The following is a 19,022-nucleotide window of genomic DNA, read 5'->3' on the forward strand; positions in this document are numbered from 1 at the left end:
CTTATGAACATAAAGTAGTCCTCATGTGGTCATTTATCCAGATGCTGCAGCTGCCAAAATAGTTTGTTTGAGGCGGTTCTTCAAGCGGCTGTTGCAGTTTAAACTTTGAGGGGTGACAACTTCACACCAGTATGCCAACGTGTCAGTGCCTTCTGTTTCACGCCAAACATGCAACTGTTAACATAATTCCAGCAAATGATGCAAAAACGCAAGCTGTCCTAAAACATAAAATGTTATTCATTTAAATCATACTGCAAATTGCTCTGCTGCAACCTTCCTGTGTGGAATATAAGCACTGGATGATGAACATGTTTTGTCCCCAAAAAGTTGGGCACCCCTGATCCTTTTTTTTTTTTTTTGTAAACACATGGGTCAAAGGTTGGAAATGTTTGAACTCTGTTAGGAGGACACACCAATAACTCACACTCATCACTCCCAAAAACTACACTTTTTATTCAGGAAAGTCCATGTACAAACAGTTTTTACACATTTACATTTTCATTGGAGACAAAACAAAGTGAGTTTGCAAACAAACTATAAATACAGTAGCTCCAGCATATATGAAAAATGAGTCTAGTGATATGAGAAGACACTCTATGATATGTTTCAGCCAGAATGCAGGGAAAGTGAAAGAATACATTGAAAACAAGCTCCTCCTTGTCAAATGCTATAAAAAGAACAGGCCAAAATAAAAGGCCAAAACATGGCGATGCACTGGTGCCTTTAAATGTCCATTTTGTCCAACAACAGACATCACCATGCAGTAGAAATGTCCAGCAACCCGTGCTCATCAGAGAGGTCGACACCTCACTCCGATACTGGCCAAGCTGAGGGATACACTATGAGCAAGGGTGGGGGGTGGTGAGGGGTTCTATTCAAACAGATCTGGGCTACTTTAGGCCCTTCCAACCTGACTAAAAATAACCAAGAGGGCCGAGAGAGAATTTAGGTCTGTGCTCCTACGCGCACCGCCTATGTAGAGTTGTGTGTGTGTTCGTGAAGATGCGTGTGGTGTCAGTACATGGCATCCTCGTATATGTCCGTCCGCAGGCAGAAGAGGACTCCGCCGCCCAGCATGAAAATGGTGGCTCCCCAGCCGAGGCCGTAGCCCCAGTTGAATTCGTGATACGTCTGCAGTACCGTCCCGTCGATGAACTTGATTGGGTACAAGACCAGAGCGCAGGCCTGTAGCACAACTGGTGGGGAAAGACAAAATAAAAGGAGAGTCACAAACTACATTTTTCTTTTCTCACAGAATACATGTCGGGTGGGGTGGGGGTGTTTCAGTTTACAACAGAGGTCTGTTCCTTTGGCAGCGACATAACCTGAATATGTACGCAAGTCGAAACTCTCTGTACTCTTATCACTAATGCAGCAGTAAAGTCATAATTACAGTAAATATTTGTAAGAAAACACTTCTAGGCCATAAACATAAAACAATTAATTTAAAAAAAAAAAACAGTAAGTACAGTGATAACTGACCGTGTCTTGTGCCAAGATTACTTATTCTTAAAAGAAAAAAGGACAGCGGAGCAGTTGGGAGAAAATGAAGGATTTAAATTTTTTTTTTAAAAGAATCTTGTTGAATGCTGTGAAGGAAGAAAAAAGAGACAGTGAAGCAGTTTGGGGGAAATTAAAAAATAAAGCTACATTCTTTTGTGTGACAAAGCTGCTCTATTAATGTAACACTAGATCTACAACGTTATACTTTTCGGGTGACTGGCATCAATAGGGGAAAATTAGAATTTTGATAACAGCAATGATACAAATGGTGATATATTTAGTAATAATAATAACATACAGTGGATATAAAAAGTCACCACAAAGTCTACTCAAATGACAGGCTTTTGTGAAATAAACAAATGAAGGTAAATCAAAGTAAATCATTTAAAAGCCCTTTCCACCATTAATGGGACTTATCACCTTTACAACTCAATTGAAAAAGAAAAAATCTTTGTGTGCACACTCTTGGGATGCGGTTGTGTTCAGAATGAACCATCCATCTATCCATTTTCTGTACCGCTTATCCTCACCAGGGTCGCGGGCGTGCTGGAGCCTATCGCAGCTATCTTCGGGCGACAGAATTAACCAATCACATTCAATTTTGTGAAAATGGACACATGCCTGCCACCATTTTAAGTGCCTCTGATTAACCCCCACTACCTTTAACTTAACTTCACATTTTACACTACACTTTTACATTTAACTAAAAGGCTTTTACTTCCATTTTACTACTGCCTAAAGGTTGTTTGCTCACACTTACTATTTCTAATTGTTCACAATTCCTATTAGGTTGTCGAAGGTCCCAGTTCCAGCTGAAGAAAAACAGCTCAAAAGCGTGATGCTGCTGCCACCATGCTGTAGGTATGATGTTCTTTTGGTGATGAGCAGTATTGAGTTTGTGCCAAACATACATTTTAAAATGGCGGCCAAAAAATTCAACCTTGGTTTCAGTGGACCATAACACAATCTCCCAAACACATTTGGGTAATGGTTCTATTGTGATCAAATAGGGAAAAGAGAAACCCTGATTCCTGTAGATGGCATATGTCACTCTTACTCCTTTTTTTTGTAGTTGTTGATTAATCCAGCTAAGAAACAAACCAAGCCACAAGCTAACCAACAAAAAGTGATTAAAAAAAAAAAAGACGTGCAAAGGTTAGGAAAATAAAGTTTACATTGCTGGCACCTTTGCATTGCACATAACTGGTGCACATTGGTGTCAGCAGAAGGTAAGGATTCTTAACCTTAACATAAAAGGAAAAATACTTGGATACTTCTATCGTGAGTCATTTTTCTTGAGCTCAGGCTTTGCGGCTCTTGAGGGTTTTAGCGTGACTTCTCGTCCGCCTTTCCTTCCTCCCGGTAGGAGTGGTGGCGGGCAAAAGAATGCAGACGTGTTGATGGAGCCCAGACTGAGCTGAGGTCATATTTCTGGACAGAAAATAAATACCGCAGCGCTGCCAAGGGGCACTTAACGGCGTCCAAAATGCTCCGCTCCTGCCGTCTGTGCACCATGTGCATATATAGGCGGCCTTATTCTCTCGCCAGGCTCTCAGAGCAATTACGCACATAGGAAAGGATAACACTGGCTTCCCATGCTTTTCAGTAAATGGCTAGCAGGCAGTGGTAGAGCCATTACGTCTCCACACACTGGCCCTTTATGCCTCCTGTTTCCTTATGAGGAACAAAGACAAAGTTCCCACATAACCCTTATATTACATTGTAAACTGTTCCTTAGATTAAACACTTTTCCACTGGACTTCAACATTGTATATGTGACAAATAAATACAAGTGGAACTTTAAATATTGAGCACAATCAGTTCCGGGATGTTGGCTGACCACCCATTTTTTTCCATGGGAAATGATGGAAATTGTAAAGTAATCCGTTCCATGCGCAAACTTTCACCATCATGAAAAAAAAAAAATAACGCTGGAATTTTTTTTTCATGAAAAACTTTGAAAATAAAATAAATCTTTTCTGAATTGGCTTGATGCATGTTTGACCAAATAGGTTAAACTGTACCTTTACCTTGAATACAGTACAGTGGTGACTCGACTTAAGGGTTTTTCGAGATACAGGCCATCAATTGTCTGATTATTTTCTTGGATTTGCGAGCAAAAATTTGACATACAAGCGCCGTATGGTGGCAGTGACACCAACTAAGCTCACTTCATATTAAGCAGCAGTTTGGCAGATAGTGAACAATTCTTCAAAAAAGAAGCCTCAAGCTATTGCCACTCCCAGTTGAAGATTACTGTCAAACTAAGCATCAAACAACAACAAACTATGCAAAACGCCATAGACAGGCAAACGAATAGCATCGGTGTTGCAGTGTTGTAGCCCTTTAAGCAACAGATATTTGAACACAAACGGTGGTGCAACACATGTAGACTGATAATATAACAATATTCACGGTAGACTTTACACCTATTTTATCGGGCTGATCGGTATCGGCCGATATTTAGCATTTTATGCTGATCAGCTTTAATGTCATAATTCGCCAATCCGATCAACCTCAAAAGACATTTACGCCGCGTCGTCCCGTGGACAGTATATTTGAATCCAAAAGCTAGTTTATTTTTAGCCTTGTCGCGTGTCTTTTGACGTAGTACTGTAAATATCTTACGACCAATGAAGTTATTTAAAAATACAAAACAAAAACGTCAGCGGTGTGGGACAGACAACACGCCTGAGACAGATAACACGTAATGCCTGGATCAGACTACAAGACAAATTTGCTCTTTCACGATTGCACTATGTCAGACTACTGCAATAAAATCTTGTATTCCGATACCACCGCATCCCGTTTTTTTACGATCATTGGGCTTTATCTTGTCAACTCAAATACGACCGGATACACTCGTTACCGTGGCGACGACAACAAGAGTGGAGCGAGACTGTTTTATAAGGAATACAAACGTGTATTGGTGGTCACGGGTGCTTAGGACAGGAGAGGATGTTCGTTAAGGCTTGCTTGAGGTATGTTCACGTACTTTTAATACGATACGGTTCACAAGCAGGCAATAAAATGTTATGTAGCCTAGCAAGCTAGTGGTACCACGAACGGTTGGACGTGAACATGCCATCGTTCTGTCGAATCATGCTCTAAAGTTGGTGGGAGTGAAGTCATTTAATTAAAAATAAAGTAATTTAATTACAGTGAGTTAGCACCCATTATTTCTGTCATGTAATGTTAGTTTGACCTGACTGATTAGAATTCACGATCTGACGAGAGCAGTGATTTCCAACTTTTATGGAGCCACGGAACATATTTTACAATTGAAAAATCTCACGGCACACCAACAAAGAAAAATGTCCCAAAAAGTGGATACATTAATTACTGTATTTACTTCCTGCCATCTAATAGAAGACCATTCATTTGTTCTGTCTGTCACTATGCCTCACTGGCATAAATAGAGGAACAAAGATACATTCTTTATTGTAAATATATATTTTTTGAGCAATTAAGTACCCAAGTATATACAGTAAATGAACAGGTCATTTAAATACACACATTCCTCCATCTTGTGATCGGATCGGTGACCGGTTCTGGGTTTTTTTAAACTCGCTGATCGGCCCCAAAAATCCTGATCGTGTAAAGCCTAATTCACGGGCATATATTTATCCTTTGGGAATAATTATTAATATTATTGCATTTTATTGAGTCAGTTGTGAAACTCTTATCATGTGTGTCTCTGTCTGTCTTATTCTGCCGCCATGTTGCCAAAGTGGACACACCAGAAGGCGCAGCACAGTGTCCATTGAATTGAAGCGAAAAATGTGTCAACTCTATTTAATTATGTCATTGTATGTTTTTATAAAGTACAATATTATGCTAGTGTGTTATATATTTTTTTATATATTTTTGGGAGACTGGAATGGATTAATGGCATTTTCATTAATTTGAATGGGGAAAGATTATTTGAGATACAGGTGTTGTCACAGAATGAATTAAACTTGTGTCTTAAGACACCACTGTACCATAGGACTTGAGCATCTTTCCTGTTGAACAACTTTAACTTTGACCGTATGGTCCAAGCAAATAAAAAAGGGACTTGTCATCTATTTTTCTATTAGCTTTTGTTAAGACATCCAGGATATTCTCTTTCAATTGAATAGGCTCCATTAGAGTGGTCAAACATTAACTATGCTAAAATGTAATTTAAAACCTTACCTATACAGGTTTTAAAACCTCACACCATCAGTGTGTGGCGTGGAGCTAATTCTAATAAATACTGTTTATTCTAGTGCACACGGACTTTGATGCACGTGCTTAGATAATGCAGTTCCATTATGAAACCTGGCATAAGTGAAGGACCTGTATGTGGTTAGTTTTTCAACACCAGCTCAAGTAAAATAAGCACAAACCACCAAGACTGTTTGTGCTAAACTTCTAAAATAGTCGCAAACTTTTTGTCTCAATTATATGCTTTGATGATGGACACTCCCCCACTGTTGTTAACATTTCTCCTCACAAGTATGCAAGAGACGCTTTTTTCCCCCTACATGACTTCCCGTTCTTGGTACTGCTGCAAATTCCGTGGCTACTTTTCCTTGGCCTGCGGGCCAAGCTGGCTTCTGGGTCGGCTCACCACAGAAGAAATGAGCTCAAGCAACGCACAACCGCTTCTCTGCTTCAACAGCCTTTATTTCATATGAGCTCTGGAACAAATAAAACCTTGTCTCTCTGGAGACGCTTGTGGTTCTGCTGAGTACGCACTTGCCGCCATCCTGCTTCTTTTTTTGTGATGTGTTGCGAAAAGCGGTGGGCCGACCATTTGGCACCCGGACCTTCAGTGAGGACTTAGCCGACTTAATCCAGCTCTTAATACTCCCACTATCATGCTGCAATGATAGAAACTACGGCTATTCACGAATGGGTGGTGACTCGAATTGGAATTCCAGTGGGCGTGGAAAAGCGATCATGGAATTAGAAATTTCAGACTCAAATCAGAACGAGCGTTACAATATCATAGTTCTTACTTTTACACATTCACTGCCATTGATGGTTTTAGAAGTCAAATATCCATGTGAACTGGGAAGGCCGGCAGTGATTAATCGGACAAGAACTACAACTGCTGTCGTGCCGCATTTAATTCAATTCAATTCTGATTTGGAAGTCATTCGTTACTGTCAACACGAATAATGAATCGGGATTCAGAGGGCGGGTCCAAGTCCTTAGTACTGTGCATATTGTATATGGCACTTCAAAACGTTGCTACCCGATAATAATACCTGGGGTTGCAATTTTTTCGTTGCAGCGAGTTGATCATGTGTGCAAGGGTCACTTGCCTAGTGGGCAGCGGGGAGTTCCCAAATGCATGGTTTTTTTTTTTGCGATTCTCCAGTTCAGTCGCTTTGGGCCGCGACGCTCTGTGTGCCTTTGGCCTTAGCTTGACATGGCAGCACATGGAGGCTGAAATCTGATTGGCCCAAAAAAATCTACCATATACTGTATGTACAGTATGTACTGGAAGCAGCGGAGCCAAGAGAAACGCGACAAAATTAAGACAACAGACTTTTGGGAATACATTAAAACGATTTCATTAACAAATATTAGGTTGTAAATGTAGGTCAGTGCCTTTAATAGTGTTAAGGCCAGCAGAGAAGGCCTTGCCGACCTTTCACCACTGGTTGCAATTTCAGATCCCGATACATATTCAGCTAAACGAGTAAAAGACATGAAGGAGAGGGAGACTAACCTGCAGTAAAGAGCAACACGGCCACTGTGTGGTAATGTTTCCTCTGCGTCCCATGGCAGAGGGAAATGAGGCCCACTAAAAAGGCCACCAGGGTTGCCACAGCACCACCCACAAGCAGCACCAGGGTGGCGATCTGCCAGTCTGCGGGAGGAAACACGTGTAATAATGTCAGAACATCATTCAAGCAGAACCTGCACTGGTAGGAGTCACAAGGCAGTCATTCTTACATTCAAATCAAAGTAGTTGCTATGGAGATTACTTTGGTCTGTGTAGATGAAAGAGCTTGTGATAATTTATTTGCCGTTTGAAAACGTAAAAATAAATATTATACTCATTGTGGTCTGTGGTTGCTGAAGTCATGCTCGAGCTACGCTGACTCATAATACACTTTGACTTCGCTTGACTATGAATTTGTTCTCATTTCAATCTTTTTTTTTTTTTTTGCATGACATATAATGGAAAGCAATTTCGATTTTTTTGGAGGCTCAAACTGTCCAATGCCAGCATATACTGCTTGGAGCAATGGGGTCACAGGAGCTCAGCTGGAGCCTATCCTCGCTGAAACAATGGAATGGTCACCAGCCAATCGCAGGCTACATATAGAAAATAACCGTTCACACTCACATTAACACCTTCACACAATTTAGAGTCATCGATGAAATTTACATGCATGTTTCTGAGAAAACCCACGCAAGCTTTGGGAGAACATGCAACTCCACACAGGAAGGCCAGAGCCGAGATTCAAGCCCAGAGCCACAGAACTTTGAGGCAGACCTGCTAACCACGAGAACACTGTGCTACTCAGCATTAAAACCGTCTTTTCAAAACAAAGTTTTCCACATTCCAACTATAGTATATAATAAAGAGACACTAACCACTGAATAATAAAACTAAAACTAAAATTAAGTAAAGCTGCACATTTCGAAGCATGTAGTCATAGCTTCATGCTAGTCATGAGCCATTATGCGTTTACTCTTCTCTGGTGGCATGACAATGGACAGAATAAAAAAAATAGTACATATAAAAAGAAAATGTGCGTGTTAATCCTTTAAATAAAATGCAGTCCTCTTCTTCTTCTTCTTTTCCTTTTGGCTTGTCCCGTTAGGGGTCGCCACAGCGCGTCATCCTTTTCCTTGTAAGCCTATCTCCTGCATCCTCCTCTCGAACACCAACTGCCCTCATGTCTTCCCTCACGACATCCATCAACCTTCTCTTTGGTCTTCCTCTAGCTCTCTTGCCTGGCAGCTCCATCCTCGTCATCCTTCTACCAATATACTCACTATTTCTCCTCTGGACGTGTCCAAACCATCGAAGTCTGCTCTCTCTAACTTTGTCTCCAAAACATCGAACCTTGGCTGTCCCTCTGATGAGCTCATTCCTAATTTTATCCAACCTGGTCACACCGAGAGCGAACCTCAACATCTTCATTTCCGCCACCTCCAGCTCTGCTTCCTCTTGTCTCTTCAGGGCCACTGTCTCTAATCCGTACATCATGGCTGGCCTCACCACTGTTTTATAAACTTTGCCCTTCATCCTAGCAGAGACTCTTGTGACCACACTTACCATTGCTCTGGACGGTTGACCCCAAGTATTTAAAGTCCTCAACCCTTGCTACAGCTCTCCCTGTAGCCTCACTCTTCCCCCACCACCCCTCTCATTCATGCACATATATTATGTTTTACTTCGGCTAATCTTCATTCCTCTTCTTTCCAGTGCATGTCTCCATCTTTCTAACTGTTCCTCCAGCTGCTCCCTGCTTTCACTGCAGATCACAATGTCATCTGCAAACATCATGGTCCACGGGGATTCCAGTCTAACCTCATCTGTCAGCCTATCCATCATCACTGCAAAAAGGAAAGGGCTCAGGGCTGATACCTGATGCAGTCCCACCTCCACCTTAAATTCGTCTGTCACACCTACAGCACACCTCACCGCTGTTCTGCTGCCCTCGTACATGTCCTGTGTTATTCCAACATACTTCTCTGCCACTCCAGACTTCCGCATGCAGTACCACAGTTCCTCTCTGGGTACTCTGTCATAGGCTTTCTCTAGATCTACAAAGAGACAATGTAGCTCCTTCTGACCTTCTCTGTACTTTTCCATCAACATCCTCAAGGCAAATAATGCATCTGTGGTACTCTTTCTAGGCATACCTAGAACCAAACCATACTGTTGCTCGCAAATACTCACTTCTGTCCTGAGTCTAGCCTCCACTACTCTTTCCCATAACTTTATTGTGTGGCTCATCAACTTTATTCCTCTATAGTTCCCACAGCTCTGCACATCACCCTTGTTCTTAAAAATGGGCACCAGTACACTTTTCCTCCATTCCTCAGGCATCTTATCACGCACTAGAATTCTATTGAACAAGCTGGTCAAAAACTCCACAGCCACCTCTCCTAGATGCTTCCATACCTCCATAGGAATGTCATCAGGACCAACTCCCTTTCCATTTTTTATCCTCTTTTAATGCCTTTCTAACTTCCCCCTTACTAATCATTGTCACTTACTGGTCCACCACACTTGCCTCTTCTACTCTCCCTTCTCTCTCATTTTCCTCATTCATCAACTCCTCGAAGTATTCTTTCCATCTCGCTAGCACACTGCTGGCACCAGTCAACATATTTCCATCTCTATCCTTAATCACCCTAACCTGCTGCACATCCTTCCCATCTCTATCCCTCTGTCTGGCCAACCTGTATAGATCCTTTTCTCCTTCTTTAGTGTCCAACCTGCCATACATGTCATCATATGCCTCTTGTTTGGCCTTTGCCACCTCTACCTTTGCCCTGTGTCACATCTCAATGTATTCCTTTCGCCTCTCCTCGGTCCTTTCAGTGTCCCACTTCTTCTTAACTAACCTTTTTCCTGGTATAATTTCCTGTACTGTGAGGTTCCACCACCAAGTCTCCTTCTCTCCTTTCCTGCCAGAAGATACACCAAGTACTCTCCTGCCTGTCTTTCTGATCACCTTGGCTGCAGTGGTCCAGTCTTCTGGAAGCTCCTCCCGTCCACCGAGAGCCTGTCTCACCTCTTCCCGAAAAGCTGCACAACACTCGTCCTGTCTCAGCTTCCACCACATGATTCTCTTCTCTGCCTTTGTCTTCCTAATCTTCTTCCCCACCACCAGAGTCATCTTACACACCACCATCCTATGCTGTCTGTTCACACGCTCCCCTACCACTACCTTACAGTTGGTAACCTCCTTCAGATTACATCGTCTGCACAAGATGTAATCCACCTGCGTGCTTCTACCTCCGCTCTTGTAGGTCACCCTATGTTTGTGCCTCTTCTGGAAAAAAGTGTTCACTACAACCATTTGCATCCTTGTTGCAAAGTCTACCACCATCTGTCCCTCCAAGTTCCTTTCCTGAATGCCGTACGTACCCATCACTTCTTCATCACCCCTATTTCCTTCACCAATATGTCCATTACAATCTGCACCAATCATGACTCTCTCTCTGTCTGGGATGCTCAGAACTACTTCATCTAGCTCCTTCCAGAATTTCTCTTTCACCTCTCGGTCACATCCTACCTGTGGGACATAGCCACTAATCACATTACACACAACACCCTCAATTTCCTCAATAATAACCCTATGTGTCATTCCAAATATATACTGACAAATCAGAAACCACTTTATAAAAACAGACACTCTGTTGCTAAATAAGTGCCTATGACAGAATTGTGTTCTTACCCGCTTATTGTGACGTCTGTTTTCAGACATCACTGGACAGCTTCTCAACATCGGGCATGTAAAATGTAACTTTAATCTTGGCACATGACTGCAAGCTCTCATCTGTGAGGCGGTTGCGGTATTTGGATTTAATGTTGTTCATGTTTGAGAATAACTGCTCGCACAGGTATGTTGATCCAAAGATGGATAATACTCAAAATGCATATTTCTTCATGTTCCTATAACTGTCAGGAAGAGCATTCCATGTTTCAAACACAAGTTTCTCGGGTGTTGCGAGGCTTTCAATTTCGCTCCATTCGTGGCTTTGCGCAAACTGTGCTTTCTGGCGAGTGACATTTTCAAGCTCGGCTGTCAGACTTTTGAATTTGCACATCGATAAATCTATGTCAGCTATATCGGCCACTTCCATTTCGAGGTCAGCTTGATTTACTACTCGGAATATGTTCAACAAGGACAGCTAAGCATGCCTTCCCTGAAAATGTCTTTCGACATGACTCTTTTTGTTATTGGACAACTTCTCATTATAAAGCAGACATGTAGGCAAACCTTCCGTGCTGGCAAAAAACGCAAATGATTCGGTCTAAGAACTGTTGAATCCTCTGTTCTCCTCAGCTATCGTTCTCTTTTTCCCTTTGCGATCCATGGCCCATCACACACCTGCCGGTTTGTTTGCGACAGCCACCTACCACGCCGAACTCAAAGAAGCACGCGTCGCAGACTATGACGCAAATCTTCATTGACAGAAAGGTTTAAATTTAATATTTATTCTACACATTTTGGCGGCACGGTGGACGACTGGTTAGAGCGTCTGCCTCACAGTTCTAAGGACCGGGGTTCAATCCCTGGCCCCGCTTGTGTGGAGTTAGCATGTTCTCCCGTGCCTGCGTGGGTTTTCTCCGGGCACACTGGTTTCCTCCCGCATCCCCAAAAACATACATGCTAGGTTAATTGAAGACTCTAAATTGCTCGTAGGTGTGAATGTGAGTGCGAATGGTTGTTTGTTTTTCTGTGCCCTGCGATTGGCTGGCAACCAGTTCAGGGTGTACCCCGCCTCCTGCCCGATGATAGCTGGGATAGGCTCCAGCATGCCCGCGACCCTAGTGAGGAGAAGCGGCTCAGAAAATGGATGGATGGATGGATTCCACATATTTTTACAGCATTGGAAAACGGTAAGAATGTTTGAGTCATGTTTGTCCTCCTACAGAAACCACATTAAAACAAAAAATATATTTTTCTCCCCATCTTTTTTCCATTTTCGAAAAACCTCCAGGGAGCCACTACGGCAGCGCTAAAGAGCCGCATTAGGCTCGAGACCTGCGGGTTGCCGACTCGGGGTCTAAAGGAATGTGGTTGATCTGATCTTCAACACTTTTGGGGTGTGTTGAGGGTTCTCTGTTTTTCTTCCATTTTTAGATCCTTTTGTCCCGACAGTGTTCTTCTCTAGAAGGTACAGCATGATTTTTAACATGTCATTCTAGTCGAGCACATTAACAAAACAAAAAAATATATATTCCCCTTCTCTCTTGGTGGCTTTGTTGTGTGTCCCTTCCTTGAAATCCCACTTGTCAGCGTCAGGAGAAAGGAGATGGCACTGAGCTCAAAAGAATAATTTGCATTGGATGAGGCGAACAATCGGTGAGCGAGCTTCATTTGTCATCGGGAAGAGAGGAACGCCCCCCCCCCCCCCCCCCGTGATAACAGCTCAACTACATTTGAATAAGACGCACACAAGCAGAAGGCTTATCCTTCAAGAGGCATTTTTGCTTCCTGCTTTCCCACATTATGTGATTAGAATGTTGATCAGACGACTTTCATCAACAACACATATTTCTAAGGTCATAACATTACATGACTTTTTTTTTTGCATTTCACTATTTGTGTCCACCAGACGTCGGGCTTAATGTGTTAGACTGGGCTGTGTGCCTTTGCTTTTGCCTTATGACCAACTAGCTCTTTAACCCCAACCCACCCCTTCTCTGCTGATTGAATGGGATCTGCAGACACTCAAAAGTGACAAACCCACCTCCCATTTGGCCCCACACATTCCACAACATGAGAGCTCAGGCCAAAGACTTCTTTCCGCTACATTCTTTGAGGCATACGTGCAAGTACAACAGTTCAACCCAACATCTGCAGCGTAAATCCATAATGGTAAAGACTCATTTTTTAAATACTTTTTTTGACACCTTTATTTGTACCTTTTGGCTACAAATAGAAGATGACTATGTAAGCAATAATGCCACATCTGACTACAGTGGGAGTCCAAATTTCAATGTCACTAGTTGTACAATTTAGGCAAAGTTGACCAAGCATTTCTGGAAACAAGTTGCACAAAATTTCAACCTTCGGGGTCATTCTTTGAAATATCAACCAAGAAATTATCCTTTCACCTCTCAGATTTTCTTCAAAACAAAGTGTGGTTAGAAATAAAAGGTAAAGACCAGAAAAGAAAACTGGCTTTAAACCTGTTAATTAGAGAGATCTAGGTTAACAAATATTCGGCTATTTCGTGATACGTCTTGACTTTAATAAATTTCTTTGAAACACCACTTTATCATATTTATTACATTATCCCTACACTTACTTAAATGGTCCTGAGAATGTACAGATGATCATTATGGCCATGTCTGCCAGTACAGTAGTATTTGTCTTTCTGTTGATGGTATTGTAAATGAATTATCGAATGAACATGTACATAAATACTAATTCCTCAGAAACGTTTAAAGTGCCCATCACAATATTTACAATGGTTCTCCACATCCTGATGTATCTCCTACATAATTTTGAGAACAAGAAAAGACATACATATCTTTTAAATAACCTTTAAAATGTATAGTTGGGAAGAAAATGAATTATGCTTGAGTAAATGGAAGAATATTTGTAGGACTATGAAAGAGTTTTAAAATGATACAAAATCAGCTTGCGAAGTATAGTTTCAAAGAGCCAGAGGTTTGAAGTAGAGAGGTCTCTACCTGTCATTAGGCGACTACTTTGTTAGCCTATATATGCGTGGGGTGACTTTATGTCTCCCTATATCTCCAATTAAGAGATTTTAGAGCAAAAAAATGTTGTGTGTTCTGGTCTTTTCCTTCCATTTCCAAACTTAAAATTTAATTTTTTGTTTTTTTAAATCTGAGCGGTAATGGAAAAGATTCTTGCTTGATTTCGCACGGAATGACCCCTATCTTGTGAGACTTTTGCTCAGTGAACATTTAAAGTCAACCTTGTTTTGACATTTGATGACTCTACTACTAAAGGGTACCAGTGATGGCAAAGAGAAGTGTGTGTGTGAGATGATGGCCTTAGAATGGGAAATTGAACTTTTTGCAAGGATAGCGGTACACCTTTCTCTCTACTGGCTGTCTGAGTGTTGAGTGTAAACACAGCAGCCACGTGATTACAACCTGGTGGGTCCACGTGTCTGTCCAACCCCACTGAAAGCCGTCATTGGTAACCATGTGTGTGTGTCATGGGGGGTTACAAGGGCTCCAACACAAGTGATGGATTGACCGACCACCTCCCCCTCTTCATAAAAACAAATATTTAAACTGACCTAAAATTGTGTGAAAACAAAGGCCAGTCACATGAATGGTGACTACCTTCTTGTGTGTTATTGTATCAGCACTGCTTCTATTCAGACTCATGTCCTGCCTGCTCATGAATCAGCATGCATGTTTTTCCATACACCTCACTGCTACTGTGTGGGAAGTCCTCCCGTTATTAAGCCAACAAAACAAACCTATGATGATGATGATGTTGAGGGTCTCAGCTGTCTGCTTAGGTCACATCAAACAGGAAATGCTCAAATTCACTTAGGATGAATCATATTCTTGCAAAATGAACACAAACAAATTTTGTTGGGTTTTTTTACATTGGGAAAAACGTTTTTTTTTTTTTAAAAAAAAAGTAATTTGAAAAAAAATCCATCCCCATTGTTTTTTTTTTTAACCACGGCACGAATGCACATCTGATTTAAAATGAATGAATGAAATCATCCATCCATCTTCTATAACACAAGTCCTCATTATTGTGTGTTAGCTAGACCCTCTCCCAGTTGACTTTAGAAGAGAGGTGGGGGTACACCCTGGACCAGTCACAAGCAAATTGCAGGTCACATCCAGTATAGAAAAATAACCATTCACACTCACATTCACACCTATGGACAATTTTGAGTGATCACAAAGCTCACATGCATGATTTTGGAATGTAGGAGAAAACCGGAGTTGAATGAGTTACAAATACTTACAAATACGGTAATAAACAACATACAGAATTGATCACTTAATAAACACTAAATGAGGCAAGGTACAGTATGTATATGTACATTTGTGAGTAAACGGTGAAGGAAGGACAACTAGTTATGTGAAGGAAGTACGTATAACTTTACAGTATGTATAAGTGCTTATTTACAGTATGGTGTACAGTACAGTCTATCTGTATTTGTGTGTGAAGGTTGTGTATAGTATGTACAGTACAATATGTATGTACAGTATTTGGGTTTGCACTTTCTAATGGATACCTTCTCTTAGGTAATGGCAAAGGGGTAGCATTTAATTAAGTTTTACTTCTTACTTCTTTTTGGACCAGCAGTACATAGTGTTTTAGTATGGGACAGGTGCACTTTTTAAAAAAAAAAAAATTTTTTAATAAACGTTCAATCAATTCATCAATATGTGTGTGTTTTTTTTTTTTAAATAATTCGAATGCAATTGTCTTATTATGGTGAGGAACTTTAATGGTATCATCAGTCCTTTGTTTTAATTAAATACATCTTAGTACTTTAAAAAGTGTTATTTGACACGCAGAAGAAAATAGAAAAAAAGTAAGATAACGTGATTGAAAGTAGAGGAGTAGTTCCTGTAAATGTGGGCGACACATGAACGCGAGTTATTTCGGTGATACTGACATCATTAGAATGTAGTTGGCTTCATTTCACAGTTACATTTGTAAATGTAACAACTTTGTCTACGTCGTGTCTTAACAAAAGGACAAGAGAAGAGCGTAAGGTTCTGACCAGAAGTGAGAGTGGAGAAGCAACTCCACGAAGCTTCGTCGCCCGGCTGCCTGGGCTCGGACTGGGAGCACGACTCCCACAGGGACAGGGAGAAGTGGTCGGCCGTGACCCAGGCCGGACTGAGCAGAGCCACCAGGTCCAAGCACAGCGCCAGGAAGACGCACAGCAGCGCGATCAACTTGAAGGGCCGCAGCACGTACATGTCGTTCACCGACATGGTCCTCTCGTCGCACACCGCCGTGGGGCCGTCGCCGTGGAAAAATTCCGAGGAGGAAGAGGAGTGTGCTTGTACGCCGTCTGCCACCATAACACGCACTCACTAAAATTGAGGGACGCGCGCTGGCCGCTGCATTGGTGCGCCTCCCGCTTGGAAAATGGAAACTTCGACTCAAGACATCCGGTACAGGGCTGACCTTCACATTAAGAGTGCCGTGGAAAAGAGAGCTGGAGATCAATGATAATATAATATAAATAATCAAATGTCACTCAAATGGTCCGAAAATTACTTTTTATATCGTGTAATATCTCGAACTCCGAGTGACATTTAAGTTTGAACGTCGGCTCTCATCAGAAAGTCTGTGTGTGGAGGGTCTGGGTTTGAGTTGTAGTCATTAGCAGCTCTGATGTCATCCAAGGGCATTATAATACCTTTTAAGTTCGTTTTTTTTTTTGTATTTAGTTGTGCACCATGAGATTTATATCATGCAAAATATGTGCCTTGGCTCAGTAAAGGTTGGGAAATAGTGCTGCACGACGAGTTGCAAAAGTACACTCTGCATTTAGTAGGAGTACAAAAAAATAGCACTGATTTATCTCCTTACAGTAAACATGTACAGCCTCTGTAATAAAAGAGGAAAAAACATATTTTTATTGTCAATAATAAACAACATCCATTTTGATAACTTGGCACAATGAAAACAAAACTCTGCACACAAAATATTCTCTTTTTTTTTTTTTAAAGGGAACTAAACCCTAGATGTTAAAACGACCTGTTATATCTTAAATGTGCACGCCACAAAGTATTTATTCATCCATCCATTTTCTCGCGGGAGTGCTGGAGCCTATCCCAGCTATCTTCGGGCAGGAGGCGGCGTACACCCTGGACTGGTTGCCAGCCAATCGCAGGGCACACATAAACAAACAACCATTCACTCCTACGGGCAATTTAGAGTTTTACAATCAAGTACAGTACAGATACTGTACGAAATGTGTTTTCTATTTAAATACATTAATGAAGTATTTGTACTTCATTACTTCAACGAACTGGTTTTATTTACGTTTGTTTTGTTCAGGATAGGTGTTTCTGTTAGTTGGATGTATTTCATGTAGTAAATCCAGCTTCAGGAAAAATAGGCTTTTATTTTGAAAATTAATATAGGAAGTCTGGTCTGAGTGTATTTAACTACATACTGTAACCCAGTAAACTAAAAAACGTGTTTAAAAAGGTTGTACATAATCATATCCTATCCTGTAATTACGTATATTGGATACTGTAATTACGTGTTTGTTTACAGTTTCGGTGGTTATGATGTGAAGTTACTGATATATCTGTTTCCAACGTTACCTTGGAAGTAAAGCTAGAACGAGTTGTTGTAATGTTCTAACCTATCCAGCAGATAGCAGTATTTGTTCCTTGATGCACAGTATCTTGCAACTATGTCGGCATATAACAACAGGTACAACAACAAAAAAAAACTCACAAAAAATACCAGCAGACATGAAATAATGTGTAAATATTACACCACAAATAATTACAATTCATCATTTATTCCTAGAGACATTAAGGACAAATTCTAAGGAACTGGGGAAAATGAAGGAATTAATGTTTAAGCATTTTGTGAAGTTAACAGATGTCACAGGAAGGAAATATCTTCCACAATGTTTTGTTGATGTTCTAGAGTTTTATATTTTCATTAAACAAATTGATCAAAATGTCATATATCATAACTCTGCAATTGGCTGGTGACCAGTCCAGGGTGGATTTTAACTCTTGCCCAATATCAACTGGGCATCAGAACATCAGTGACCCTAATGAGGAAAAGTGCTATAGAAGATGAATGGATGGATATGAGAACATAATACATTCGGCAAAAAAATAAATGTGATAAATATTACAGAACCTGGCGGCACAGTGGTCGACTGGTTAGCACATCTGCCTCACAGTTCTGAGGAACGGGTTTCAAATCCCGGCCCCGCCTGTGTGCAGTTTGCATGTTCTCCCCGTGCCTGCGTGGGTTGAGGACTCTAAATTGCCCTTAGGTGTGAATGTGTGCGCGAATGGTTGTTCGTTTATATGTGTCCTGCGATTGGCTGGCGACCAGTTTGGGGTGTACCAAGCCTCTCACCCGAAGACAGCTGGGATAGGCTCCAGCACGCCCGCAACCCGAGTGGGGTAAGCGGAACGGAAGATGAATGAATGAATTACGGAACCTTTGCGTCAAATTTGCTTTCATCACAATATTGCCTCTTCATTTTGATTAGAATATAAACTGAAAGATTACGATAAACCTGCCTGACCTTCTCCTTCAAATATTATCTTAGCTAATGCTATAAATGGGCCGACTGTTTTTTGTTTAGTTCTGACAGTAAGAATGATAAAATACATGCCAATATTGTCAATTTTGGTGCAAAACATACCAAAGAAACAAACTGTGCATTGACAATTGATAATACTATACACCATCCATCCTTTTTCCATAAGTATTGTCTTAATTTGGATGACGGGTGAGCTGGAGCCTATATCATCTGATTTTGGGTGAGAGGCGGTGTGCACCCTGGCCTGGTTGCCAGGCAATTGCAGATTAATACACTATGCAGCCAAAAGAAGTGACATGAAGACATGAAATCTCCGTCTTCAATTGTGTCAAATGTAATAGATTTTCTGTAGAAGGGCTGATTAAAGTTGACAAATATTAGGTACAGCACTAATTAATATTGTACTGCATGGGAATGTTAAGCTGGTTAGTGGTCATGAGATGGGATACATTATGGTTGTCCACATGCATCTCAAGTTATCTTTAAAAAGGGAGCATTTTTGATAAAGCCATTCTTTTAGATCTCATTAGATTATACAGGTGTACTTGATGTTATGTCTGATGAGTGGC

At 41.2% G+C, this 19,022-nt stretch overlaps 1 protein-coding gene across 1 annotated transcript; it reads right to left on the bottom strand.

Annotated features, from left to right (window-relative positions):
• Positions 1 to 441: 441 nt before the first annotated feature.
• Positions 442 to 16,270, bottom strand: LOC133416282 (transmembrane protein 47-like). The gene is made up of 3 exons (XM_061703084.1): positions 15,919 to 16,270; positions 7,208 to 7,348; positions 442 to 1,196 (listed from the first exon to the last, which is right to left on the bottom strand). The coding sequence occupies exons 1-3, from the start codon at positions 16,223 to 16,225 to the stop codon at positions 1,015 to 1,017; spliced, it is 630 nt and encodes a 209-aa protein (XP_061559068.1). The 5' UTR covers positions 16,226 to 16,270; the 3' UTR covers positions 442 to 1,014.
• Between the last annotated feature and the right edge of the window lie 2,752 nt (positions 16,271 to 19,022).

This window comes from Phycodurus eques, chromosome 17, assembly GCF_024500275.1.
Source record: "Phycodurus eques isolate BA_2022a chromosome 17, UOR_Pequ_1.1, whole genome shotgun sequence".
NCBI classification, from domain to species: Eukaryota; Metazoa; Chordata; class Actinopteri; order Syngnathiformes; family Syngnathidae; genus Phycodurus; species Phycodurus eques.